This window comes from Argiope bruennichi, chromosome 4, assembly GCF_947563725.1.
Source record: "Argiope bruennichi chromosome 4, qqArgBrue1.1, whole genome shotgun sequence".
Classification (NCBI taxonomy): Eukaryota; Metazoa; Arthropoda; class Arachnida; order Araneae; family Araneidae; genus Argiope; species Argiope bruennichi.
The window spans coordinates 61,224,684-61,238,145 of NC_079154.1; the positions used below are offsets into that span (position 1 = coordinate 61,224,684).

The 13,462-nt window shown below is 31.1% G+C and overlaps 1 protein-coding gene across 2 annotated transcripts in view; it reads right to left on the bottom strand.

The window, feature by feature from the left end:
• The window catches only part of LOC129965522 (collagen alpha-3(VI) chain-like), a 60,743-nt gene that overhangs the window by 20,801 nt on the left and 26,480 nt on the right, over positions 1-13,462 (bottom strand). For both annotated transcript variants that reach the window (XM_056079493.1, XM_056079492.1), the window contains exons 12-18: positions 13,134-13,266; positions 12,900-13,016; positions 6,196-6,405; positions 4,457-4,680; positions 2,665-2,797; positions 2,403-2,519; positions 1,617-1,826 (exon numbers count right to left, since the gene is read on the bottom strand). In XM_056079493.1, coding sequence (XP_055935468.1) covers positions 1,617-1,826; positions 2,403-2,519; positions 2,665-2,797; positions 4,457-4,680; positions 6,196-6,405; positions 12,900-13,016; positions 13,134-13,266 — 1,144 coding nt within the window. The remainder of the gene's footprint in view (positions 1-1,616; positions 1,827-2,402; positions 2,520-2,664; positions 2,798-4,456; positions 4,681-6,195; positions 6,406-12,899; positions 13,017-13,133; positions 13,267-13,462) is intronic.

Here is a 13,462-nt window from a genome sequence, read left to right on the forward strand (position 1 = left end):
TTGACAAATTCTTGAGATATTACATAAATTAAGAAAGATATTCTTTAGTGCCCATAAAGTTTAAACGCTCAGTGACTCTGTTATCAGTAATCATATTATAAAAAAAAATGCTTTGTTTCAGTAAAATAGTATTATTATATTAATTGCAGATTAATTCTTTCCACTTTAATTTAAAGCATAAATTTTACAAGAGGTAACAGAAAATTAGAGAGATACATATTACGTAATGACTGAAGGCCTTTATAATATTATGAGTGAATTATATGACTATCAAAATTTGAAGTTTTAATATATTTTGATGAAGAATCTATTAAAGTTGGAATTGCGTAAAATATTTAATCATTAAAATTTAAACGAACATTAAGATTGGCGAACCGGCTGGTCGCCAAAGGCGACTAGTATTAAATAACTCTAGATCTATCAAAAATCAGGATACGAGGACTTATAATAATAATTTTAAAAACAAATCCTTGTCAATTCTCGGAAGATATATTTCTTTTCAAGAAAAAAAAAATTAAAGATACTTTATTTTTTTTAAATTAAATTTTTTTGGGTAAATTAGATATTATTTTGGGTAAACGAAATAATCTTTTCAAACAGTGTTTTCTTGAAAAGTAAATATATTTTTTGAGAATAGGCCAATATTTGCTGCAATAATTATTATTATAATTCTCAATCTACTGATTTTCCTCTATTATAGTAAAAAATTTAATATAACTATTTGCCTAACTTAAATGTAATGGAGCATCTATTAACATATTTCAATTATTGGTTATTGGTCGACTTAAAAAGAAGCTAATGAATTAAAAAAATTTCTCATTCAAATTTTTAGATTTATTTGCTTTGTTATACAATTGGTTTATTAAAAAAAGTCATTGCAAGTGTCTCTATTGAATAATTCTTAAGAGTATGTAGAGCACATATTATTCGAATATGATTAGTTGTCATATTTAAACTAAGTATTTGCTGGCGTTCTTGCATAGGGGTAGCGTATCTTCTCCGTGATCTAGGTGCCCCGGGTTCGAATCCCGGTTCGGGCATGGTTGTTCTTTATCTGTGCTCTATCTGTGAGGTGTGTGAATGTGCCCCACTGTAAAAAGGGGTTCTGCAAGCAAATGTTTGTGTCATCTTCATATAAGCTGGAAGTCAGACTTCTGCCCTCGGGTGCTCAGGTGTCTTTACCCTCAGGAGCAACTGCACCCCTTTTCCGTGGTGACACGACATCATCAAAGGAAGTGTTTATGCAAGTTATCTTCTTATGTCTCTTATATTTTTCAGGGTTGTTATAGTCTCTTAAAAATTCTGTGATCAGGACCCAGTTTATTAGAAAGCTAGTATAAACCGCAGTCTGAAACTTTTCAAAGTTTTTCTCAAAGAAATCACTAAAAAATTCCATACAGGAGTTAAATAGCATTTTATTCCATATTTAATACCAGAATCAAATAGTAACTTGAGTGCAGTAAACTAAATTGAATTTAAAAAACAAACTTTTTTCCTGTTGGTTGTACTCTGCAATGTATGCTTAGGATACATTTTAAATAACTTTACAGGATGGCAGCTTATAGTGATAGGAGTATAGCACAATTCATAAAAGTATCTCGGAATATTTCACTTACTGACTAATACATCAATGATTTCTTCAACCAAGTAAGACACGGTAGCATAATCTTCAAAGATAAACACATGTTCTTCTTTGGGTTCAGATGCTATTTTATTGAGGGAAGCAATCTGAATGGATTTTGTAGACCCAATGCAGAAGATTTCCACGCCTTTTTGTTTGAGAAGTTTTGCCTCGTCGTTTGGATCTCCGCCTCTGTTTGATTTGCCTGTTTAGAAAAGCATGCTCAATGGTACGGAGTACGGAAAAATATTAAAAAGTAAAAAACAAATTTCATTTTTGATTTAAATTGTTTTTTAAATGCAATATTGTAACTTTCTGATATACGCTATTTTACTTCTTGATATACGAAGGATAAGGATAAACACGTCACACACACACACACACACACACACACACACACACACACACACACACACACACACACACACACACACACACACACACACACACACACACACACACACACACACACACACACACACACACACAAAGAAGCCTCAAATCTAATTGGAATTGCTAATCTCATTGGATAAACATTGTTAAATTATAAACATAACATAAACTTTAATATGATACCAGAACTTCCAATCGTGGGATAGATTTAAAATTAAAAAATAAAAAAAGACTTAATATTCTAAAGAAAAAGAGGCAATTATTATGAATTTTAATTAAATTAATTTTGAAAAATTAATTAAAATTAAAGAAATCCTTATACAGAAGTGAAATATGCGTCACAGAAAAGCTTATTTTATAAATTTTAAACGGGTTTAAAAATAATTACCATCTGTGAAAATAAAAATAATGGATTTCATTCCTTTTTTCGATAGATGGTATTCAGTTAAGGGTATATGTTCTTCTCTTATCAGAGCTAAAGCTGAATTCGGGGCAAATTCTCCTCCTGAAAAGGTAAATAAATTTTAATGAAATATCGCACATGATTTTTTAAGGCAGTCAATTGCAATTATAACAATACATTCCTGCAGGATAATTCTTTTTCTCAATTAATACGACACAAAACATTACAGAACTTTTTTTGAGCTCACCTGTAAAACTCAATTCATCTAAATCAGCAAGTACGTCTTCTGTTGTTTCGTATACAAAGGGCAAAAATTGAGCTTCTGCTGCTGAGCTGAAAGTCAAAGCTCCAACTCTTGATCCATTTTTGGAAATACCGACCTGGAATGAAAAAAAGTGAGTTGCTGTAGGTGAAAAAAGTTATCAAATGAGAGAAACAGCAACTTCTCTGAAAAACAAAGGAATGATTTTTCTTCAGCTAACACGCCGTGAAAAAATTCTTTGCAGCTTATTTCTTGTTGATAGAAAAATCTTGATTAAAAACATTTTTAATCATATAGGATTAAAAAAATACTACAAAAAAACTAAACGCCATGGATTGTTCCAAAAATTGATAAAATAATAGATTTAATTTCACAAATAAATAATTAATAAATAGCAGTATTGTGATTTTTCCTCAATTGTATTATGATTCTTCTATATATTTTAAAATTAATATATAACCTTTCCTTTGAGGACAGTATAAATTTGTATCAATAGAATTTTTATTCTTGTATTAGGGTTATTACAACTACTGTACTGAAGACAACTGTTTTTTTACTTCTCAGTTGTACTGATTCCTTTCTCCTTTATTCACTGTTCAAAGTACTTAATTCATATGTCACTTATATTAATTATTTGCATGTATAGGATGACTTCATATTTCTAATTTAAGAATGGTAACTCCAGATATGGTAGTGGGGTATAGCAGATTTGAACTTCTTTAGAAACCTCTGTCCATTAAAAAATCTTTAAGGTAAAAAGTATCGTCACAGAAAGATAATTTTATTTTTCCGTTAACTATTAATCTGAATATGAATTAAATTTTCGACGAAGTTTCATTCTTTAGGATTCTGCTCGTTTTGTTAGAACTATTGTATCTGAAGACATTACTTTTTTACTTCACAGTTGTATTGGTTCTTTTTTCCTCTAATCGCTTTTTAAAGTGTTTTATACATCTATCACTTGTACTAATCATTTACATCTATAGGATGGCCTTATCATTTCTAACTTAAGAATAACTCCAGGAGTGGTAATGGAGTATATCGGATTTGAACTTCTTTATAAACCTCTGTCTATTAAAAAAATCTTTAATGTAAAAAGTATCGCTATAGAAAGATTGTTTAATTCTTTTAAACTATTAATCTGAGGATAAATTAGATTTTCGTCGAACTTTCAGTCATTTAGAATTCTGCTCGTTTTGTTAGAACTATTGTATCTGAAGACATTACTTTTTTACTTCACAGTTGTATTGGTTCTTTTTTCCTCTAATCGCTTTTTAAAGTGTTTTATACATCTATCACTTGTACTAATCATTTACATCTATAGGATGGCCTTATCATTTCTAACTTAAGAATAACTCCAGGAGTGGTAATGGAGTATATCGGATTTGAACTTCTTTATAAACCTCTGTCTATTAAAAAAATCTTTAATGTAAAAAGTATCGCTATAGAAAGATTGTTTAATTCTTTTAAACTATTAATCTGAGGATAAATTAGATTTTCGTCGAACTTTCAGTCATTTAGAATTCTGCTCATGGTCAGATATTTTCAACGAAACTCATGAACAAATTATTATTGTAAAATTAAAATAATCGCATATATAGTTCAACGTGGTGATGGATAAAATAATTTTGTACAAATTTCTACTGGTTTGAAAGGTTTTGGTTTATAAAAAATGTTTATTTAATTTTTACTTTCTTGAAAACTGATTTCAAAATTCTTTCGAATTATTAGAGCAGATCATCTAGTTTTAAATTTTCACTTTCAAGCAGATTCTTACCTTTTTAACGAAAGCTTTCGCAAACTCGACGCTCTTTCTAAAATTCACTTCTTTGACGCTTTCGGAAACATCGAAAAGGAAATAAAAAACGGGTCTTCCTGGAAGATTTCTAAAGGATATATCCTTCGTTCCATTTCTTTTAGCTTCAGACACAGGAATTTGTATTTCCTCCAGGTTCTCTTCCTGTCCACCAATTTTTGTATTGTTCTCAATATAATAAGAATCTGAAAAGAACAAAAACATATAAAATTCCTTATGGAACGAAGAAACAGTCGAATTTTTTCCTTTCCTTTCTCATTACATTGTTAGAGCAACTGTGAAATAATACACACAATTGCACTAACATATCGCATTGTTATAGTGCAACTTAATAAAACAATGAAAAAATATCAATTGCTAAACAAAACTTTTTGTAAATGGACATCTTGATGACTAATCAAGTGAACACGTTAACTTTTCGATTTAACTTGTTCAAGAAATGCGATTTGAAAAGCAGTCAGATAATCCACTTGTTGAGAAGTTTTTAAATTTGTTTTCCATTTTTTTTTAATGATTGCATGACATGTTTCACCCATTAAACTTCGAACCACATTGAGCGATATTGTTTTAGGTTCTCTAAATAAATATATAAATCAGGTCTCATTGTCAAAATTGCTAGTTTTGTGATAGTTTCGAGGCAAAAGATAGACAGAAGAGCTACTGTTGCAAGCAGTTCATGGTGACTTTTATGATCTTGTTCGAAGATTAAGAAGAATGATACAGGTATAGGGGAAAAAACTATGTACCTGCAGTATTTGCTCTCTTTACCCCACTGTTTCCTAACTCATAAGCATGTAAACATGATGTATCATCTGTTTACATGGTTAAGAGTTCAATTTAAATGGTATATTAGAATACAGACTTTAACAGAAGGAAAAATACGATTGTTCAAGAAAACGCAGTTATTTTGAAAAGTCACGGGGCAATATTTGCTTTCTTTTCCCCATTGTTTCATCATGTTTACAAGTTTAAGAGTTAAATTTAAACTGAATATAAGAATAGAGACTTTAACAAAAAGAGATAGAAACATTCTTGTTCGAGGAATAAGATAAATGAAAAAATCATGAGGGAAGGTATTATGTACTGGTAATATCTGCTTTCTTTTCCCGCCGTTTCATAATGTTTACATGCTTAAGAGCTCAAAATAAATGTCATATAAGAATACAGACTTTAACAAAAGGAGATAGAGTCGTTCTTTTTCGAAGAATGAGATAAATGAAAAAGGTATGGGGGAATGTATTATGTACTGGCAATATTTCCTCTCTTTCATGATTCATTTCATGATGTTTACATGCTTAAGAGTTCAATTTAAATTGAATAGAATGTTACGGACTTTAACAAAAGGATATAGAAACGTTCTTGTCCAAAGAATAAGATAAATTAAAAAAGCATGGGGGATGGTTTATGTACTGATAACACTTGTTCTCTTTACCCCACCGTTTCATGATGTTTATATGCTGAAGAGCTCAATTTAAATGGTATACAACAATAAACTTTAACAGAAGGAGACAAAAACGCTCTTGTCCGAAGAATAATACAAATGAAAAAAGCATGGTGGAAAATATTATGTACCGGTAGTATTTGATCTCTTTATCCCACGGTTTCGTGACTTTTACTTGATTAAGAGTTGATTTTAAATTATATGTAAGAAATCAGACTTTAGTAAAGGGAAAATGGTTCCGAAGGAAACTTTTGCTTACTTTCTATTATATCGGTTATTTCTTCAATCATGTAGGACATATTGGCATAATTTTCCATGAGGAACACATGTTTTACTTTGGGTTCAGATGCCATTTTATTGAGGGATCCTCTAAGAACTGACATTGTAACACCGATGCAAAATATTTCCACACCGGCTTGTTTGAGAAGTTCTGCCTCTCCGCTCGGATCGCCACCCCTGTTCGCTTTGCCTGTTTAAAAAAATATGCTTTATGGCATGACATATATATAAATATTAAGAATCATAAAGCAAATTTAATCATATATTTGAATTTTTTTTGGATACAATATTGTGATCATTGATATACGAACCTTTGATATTTTGCCTATATGTGTATTCCCAGTGATATAAAAATAATTCAATATGTTGAGAATAAAGTATTGGTTCTTAATTGATTTTAATAATAACTTGGCTCTTTATTATTTCTTTCCAAGATACTAAGTTGTATGGAAAAGTTATTGCATGGAGAACAAAGGATTATATAATAGATGAATGGAAAATCTTTAGAAAAAAACTAAACATAATTATTTTAACAACATGTTATTTTTAATATGCTAAAAATAGAAACTGACTTTTTAATGAAAACTGTAGACTTCAAAATATATAGTAGGAATGTAAGGTGCGGAATTCAATTTTGTAAATATATTTATTTAATACGGATCGCTATAAAAAACTATCTGCGCAATTTGTTATCATTTGGAAAAAAAATATGAAGAAATCTTTACTTTGTTGATGGGAAGGGAGGAAATGCAGACTTACAATTGATCCTATTAGGACCACTAAATAAAAAGAAAATTCGCTTAAAAGTATTCATGGTTGAGCGTCTACTCCATGACAATAAAATGTATTATTTCTAAACAATTTTTTTCTTCTTTTAGTTTTCTCACATTGGTGAGTGTATTCGCTGCCTTCAAGGGACTTAATATTTCCGAAGAACTTTCCGTGACTTGTGTTGTTATCTCTATCTCTAATTTAAATTGGTATCTTAAATTTTGTTACTTCGTCAATTTCTTTCGATTGTCTTGCTCTTATGTACAGGGTGGTTATAATTAAAGTTACCCTGTTTAGACCTACGTAGTGTCCGCTCTAGTGGAATGATGTCGAAGAAACTTGATATTTAGGTTGTATGGATCATGGGGAAAAGAAATTGCAATAAAAAATTAGTTCAAATTTCAGCCGATAGATGGCGGTTTTCATGTACGATAAAGGTCGTTAGGCAAATTTAGAGAAATTTAAAAAGCCAGTAGTCACTGTCGCAAAATCATTCTTCGCCATGTCGTTAGAGAAGAAAGGAAGAGCTTTACAGATAAAGTTGTTTTATCAGAACAGCATAATTTGTCAGCTGCACTGCGAAAATATCGGCGCTTGAAAGACTTACAAAAAGGGCCTGTGTCCAGGCAGGCTATGAAAAAGATGATTATTAAATTTGAAGAGACTGGAGAGTTGGGTGTGGTACTAGGAAGAGAGCGGATATCAAATGAAACTGCGGAAGATGTCTCTCCTGCCGTGTCGAAAGAGCGTCTGATTAGTAATATTCTTCATCAAATGCTCAAGCGGTGACACGTGATTTGTCCCTCCTTTGGTCTACAGTACGAATAGTTCTTCGACCCATTGTAAAGTGGTATCCATACACATCCATCATATGCAAGCGCTGAATCCTGCAGATCCGGAGAAACGAAATCAATTTGCTAGAATTTTTTAGCCAGAATAGCCGTTGACAATTCATTGTCTTGGAACATTGTATGGTTGGACGAGGCTCATTTTACCCTAGGCGGAGCAGTTAATACTCAGAACTGTCGCATATGGGGTACTGCAAGTCCTAATGATGTGCATAAACAGTCTCTACAGCCGGATTACATTACTGTATGGTGTGGTTTTACTGCTGATTTCTTCTTGGTCCTTTTTTTTTATGAGAAGAACACGCCTCATAGACCTCAAAGATGTTCCGTTACGGGCGCCCGTTACCGCGACCTTCTCCAGCAGCAAGTCATTCTTGCGTTACAAGAACGAGAATGTTTAGGAACTACTGCCTTCATGCAAGATGGTGCACCACCTCACATTTCTCGACCAGTGACGGCATTGCTTCGTGCCTATTTTGAAGATAAACGGGTAATTTCAAGAAGTTTTACAATTGCCTTGCCTTCGCGTTTTCCGGTCTTGAATCCCTGTGATTTTTGGTTGCGGGGATTCCTGAAAGATCGTGTCTATGGAGGAAGCATGCGGACTCTGTATGAATTGAAAGCAAATATAACAGGTCGTGTTGCAGAAATTGATCGAGAAACCCTTCGTGCCAATGTTGAACACGCCATAATACGCTTTGAACATGTGCTTGACGAAAATGGAATGCACATTGAAAATATATCGGATTAAATAAAGTTTTTAATTTCCAAATTGTGTGTTTTGTTTTTCATGCGCTGCCTTCTCACCTGGCGATTGAAATTTGAACTAATTTTTTTTACTGCATATATTTGTTCCCCATGATCCATACAACCTAAGTATCAAGTTTCTTCGACGTCCTTCCACTAGAACGGACTCTACGTAGGTCTAAACAGGGTAACTTTAATTATAACCATCCTGTATTATTTTAATAGAAATATTTCCTTACTATCAGCACTGAAATTTGTTTTGTAGGCTGTAATCCTCTTTGAAGGCTTTATAAATAGAGTGGCATGCCAGGCTGGATTTTATCATCAGTAAAATCACACCAACCCACTCCGCTGTTTAAAAGTAAATATAAGTGTTTCCAATCAGACAGTTCTGAGGAAAGACACAGAAGCCCTCTAATAAGCAGCAAAATCATTACAGTAAAAGCCTCTAAGTAGTAAATTATCCAACAACAACAAAGGAAAGGTGAGAGAACATTCTTTTGAATATACTCAATAATTCAAATATATTATATACAATAGAGCTTGCTTTGAGAGATAGAGATTTGTTTTCAAAATGCAAAAGGAAACAATAAACTAAAAGGAAAACACGGCAATTTCGAGAAACCGTTGTATATTTGTTTCAAAATGAATTATGAAAAATAATAATGTGATTTCACATGATCTGTGAAGATATAAAAAATAGCAATATCTGTTTTTGAGTTTTATTCGAAATAATGTTTTAAAACTGTGGCTGTATTATTAAATAATTTTTTTCTAGTGAAATATTTCTTTTACAGTGCTAAGTAGTGTATATATTATTTTTATTGTACATAAATTTATTTTAAAGTTTTATTGTATGGCAATTTATATAAATGAAGTAATGTAAATTAATTAAAACATTCGATCCAAATTAAGAGCTGTTGATCGCTGAATCCAAATTTTGCTCTGTGCTGACCGACGGATCTATTAGAGACACTTTTATCCTAACAATTTAAATTCCAGTAACTAATAAAGAAATTGCGTTTTTGAAGAATGAATTTATTTTTTAATTGGTACAAGAAGGGTAAAATAAACAAAGAATAATTGGTAGTAGTGCACAGATTAGGCACCGGTAAAGGCTTAGTGAGCTGGGAAGCATGTGTCTTCTTTAAGGTGTGTGTCTATCCTAAAATCCATGTTTTCGTGAAAATTATCGAATTTTTTATGCGCCCATACATTTAAGATTCCAAAATTGTTAAAATTTTGTTCCTACATAAATTAGAAGCAAAGTATAACCTAATTAATGATATGGAAATTGAGATTTCGGAATCAGAGGAGGGAATTTAAAGGGACGAAAAAATTTAAACAAAAATATTTCGCGACTATTTTGTAACTTTTAAGCGATATAAATGTCAAATTCTTTTTTAAAAATATAAATCAAAGTTTAATTTTTATCATTTTTAAAATCTGGCAACATTTTTTTAAAAATTCAAGTTTGAATACTGAAGTTGAGTACTGAGTTGAAACTGGTGTGAAACTGACTGAAGACTCCAACGAAGGTCTTTGCTCAAATTTTACATTATCTTGTAAATGTGGATTTATGACTGGATTCACGTCAATAAAAGAACATTCTTTGAATACTTTATTGGTATTCGCATTAAGATTGATTGGGGGAGATTTTCTTCTGAGAAGAAATTGCTGGGCACATTAAATTTGCCATATGTTTCTAAACAGACTTTTAGAACTCATGAACTGAAACTATTAGAATCAGTGAAGTACTTTTGGGAGAAAAATCTGAAATCTGCATCTAAAGAAGTGCGAAATTTAAAAAAAAAAATCACAACCTGCGATTTTTTTGCCTTTGTCACTAAATGGCTGTGTATCAGCTATTTCCACAGAAAATGGAAAAATATTGGATTTAGAAGTGATGACCCAATATTGTAGAATGTGTGAAAGGGATATATCTTGCAACCATGAATGTTCGAACTACAAAGGTAATTAGGAAATATGGGAGTTGTTGGGGCTTATAGAATTTTGAATCATCAATATTGAAATAAGAGTTACAATATGTCGAATATTTTGGTGATGGTGACTCTAAGGCATTTCTGAAAATGAATGAGGTCTATGGACAGGATATTGTTACAAAACTTGAATGTAAAGGGCACGTTCAAAAAAGAGTTGAGTCATGAATTAGGAAATTAAAAAAGAAACCAAAAAACTCGGCGGAAAAAAAATTAACCGATAAATTTATTGATAAACTTCAAAATTACTATGGAATTGCTATCAGTAATAATGTGGGAGATATTGAAAAATGGCAATCTGCTGTTGTAGCTGCTTTCGTTCACTGTTTTTTCAGCAGCAGAAACTTAACGCATATGCAGTGTCCAGAAAAAAAGGAGCGACAGCGTTGTCGATATCAGCGAGTTTTGAGCAATGGAAAGACCTAGTCTGAAAAATCACCAGGTCTTCCAAGTTCTGTCATCAAAGTAATAAAATCCACATGTTTAGAGCTCTGTGATAGAGTGTTATTAAAAAAATGCTTGCATGGTATGACACATAACAATAATGAAATCTCCAACAACATCTTGTGGTCAGTATTACCTAAAGAACGTTTTGTGGAACAGAAAACTTTGTTTTTAGGTGAATATATAGCAGCCATATTGTTTAATTCTGGCTATATAGGACTGTTACCTATTTTTATGCATTTGGACATTCTAATTCATTCCCTAACTTTATATATCTGTATGGGAATCGATGTTGAGCGCATTAAGAAATCGAAACGCCAGTCATTGCCTTCTACTACACTGACCAAAAAAAAAGCTGAAAGCTAAACAAAATCGAAATTAATTAAAAATGAATTTAAAGAGGCTTTATCATATAAATATGGTGAATTTTAAGAATGAAAAATGAGTAAACATTTCTTGTGTTACATTAAAATCTTTAAATGTGTTTTCTGAAAAACTATGTATTTCAATATTTTGCGTTAAGCTAAACATCATAAAAATCTTTTTTAAGATATTGAATTGAAATTTTGATATATGTTTTATCTGTATTATGTACTAAAATCGTATGTTTTTATTTTTTTTGCTTTTTTTGTAAAAAAAAAAACATGAGTACTTTTTAAAAATGAGTTTTGACACAAAATTTCAAATATTTCAAACTTTTCAAAATTTTGCAAATCTTTTAGTGTATAACACAGATAATGATGTTATTTATACACTTTATAAATATTATTGAAATATATTTATTAGAATTTTTAGTAGAAAGTTTACCATAAGAGTAATTTTTCACTCAATTTGACTAAAAATCACCAATATTACCAAAATTAATAATAATTTCATACAAATTACATTTAAATTTAAAGTTTTATGCCCCATTATAAATAAACACATATTTTGTTTATTGAAAATTTAAATATTTTTTTTAAAAAAAGTCTCCGGAGGTAGACACATACCTTATGTGAATTTAGAGGAAAACGAACAGCTTAGAGGAAACTTACATTTTTCAATTTATTTTGTTTATATAGATAAACTGAGCAGTTTTAAAAATATACGAAAACCATACTTTCCTAAATGTTGCTATTCATTACCTGAATTATTAGAAATTAATTTATCTTGAATTTTCTACTTGAGTTATTTTAGGACATTTACTTGAGTTATCATTTACTTGAGTTATTTTAGGACATCTACTTGAGTTATTTTAGGACACCTACTTGAGTTATTTTAGGACATCTACTTGAGTTATTTTAGGACACCTACTTGAGTTACCATCTACTTGAGTTATTTTAGGACATCTACTTGAATTATTATCTACTTGAGTTATTTTAGGACATCTACTTGAGTTATCATTTACTTGAGTTATTTTAGGACATCTACTTGAGTTATTTTAGGACACCTACTTGAGTTATTTTAGGACATCTACTTGAGTTATTTTAGGACACCTACTTGAGTTACCATCTACTTGAGTTATTTTAGGACATCTACTTGAATTATTATCTACTTGAGTTATTTTAGGACATCTACTTGAGTTATTTTAGGACACCTACTTGAGTTATTTTAGGACATCTACTTGAGTTATTTTAGGACACCTACTTGAGTTATTTTAGGACATCTACTTGAGTTATTTTAGGACACCTACTTGAGTTACCATCTACTTGAGTTATTTTAGGACATCTACTTGAATTATTATCTACTTGAGTTATTTTAGGACATCTACTTGAGTTATCATTTACTTGAGTTATTTTAGGACATTAGAAGGATGAAAAGATATAGGTGTGTAGAAATTATTTACTTGAGGTTTCGAAAATATGCATCCTTTAGATGACGAAAAATTACCTTACCATCTGTGAAGATGAAAATAATGGATTTCATTCCTTTTTTTGGTAGATAGGTTACAGTTAAGGGTATAAGTTCTTCTCTTATCAGAACTAAAGCTGAATTCGGAGCAGATCCTCCTCCTGAAAATATAAATAAATTTAAATGAGCACAACTTTTCAATGCATCCAACTGCAATTATAATAATGCATTCTTGCAGGAGCACTTTTTTAAACTAATAAAACTTTTCTTGAACTCGCCTGTAAAATTCAATATATCTAAAGCAGCTAGCACGTCTTCTGTTGTTTCGAAATTAAGGGGTAAAAATTGAGTTTCTGCTCTTGAACTGAGTAACACAGCTCCAGCTCTTGCTCCATATTTGGAAATACCTACCTGCAATAAAAAAATTAGTTACTGCAGGTAAAAGGTTTTATTAAATGCAAGATATAGCAGCTTCTCTGAAAAATAAACGGATGATTTTTCTGTAGTTGACACAACTTCAGAAAGCTTTTTCCAGCATCTTTCTTGTTACTAGAAAAATTTCGGCCAAAAACTTTATTCATCTTCTCATCATATTAATTAGACTGAA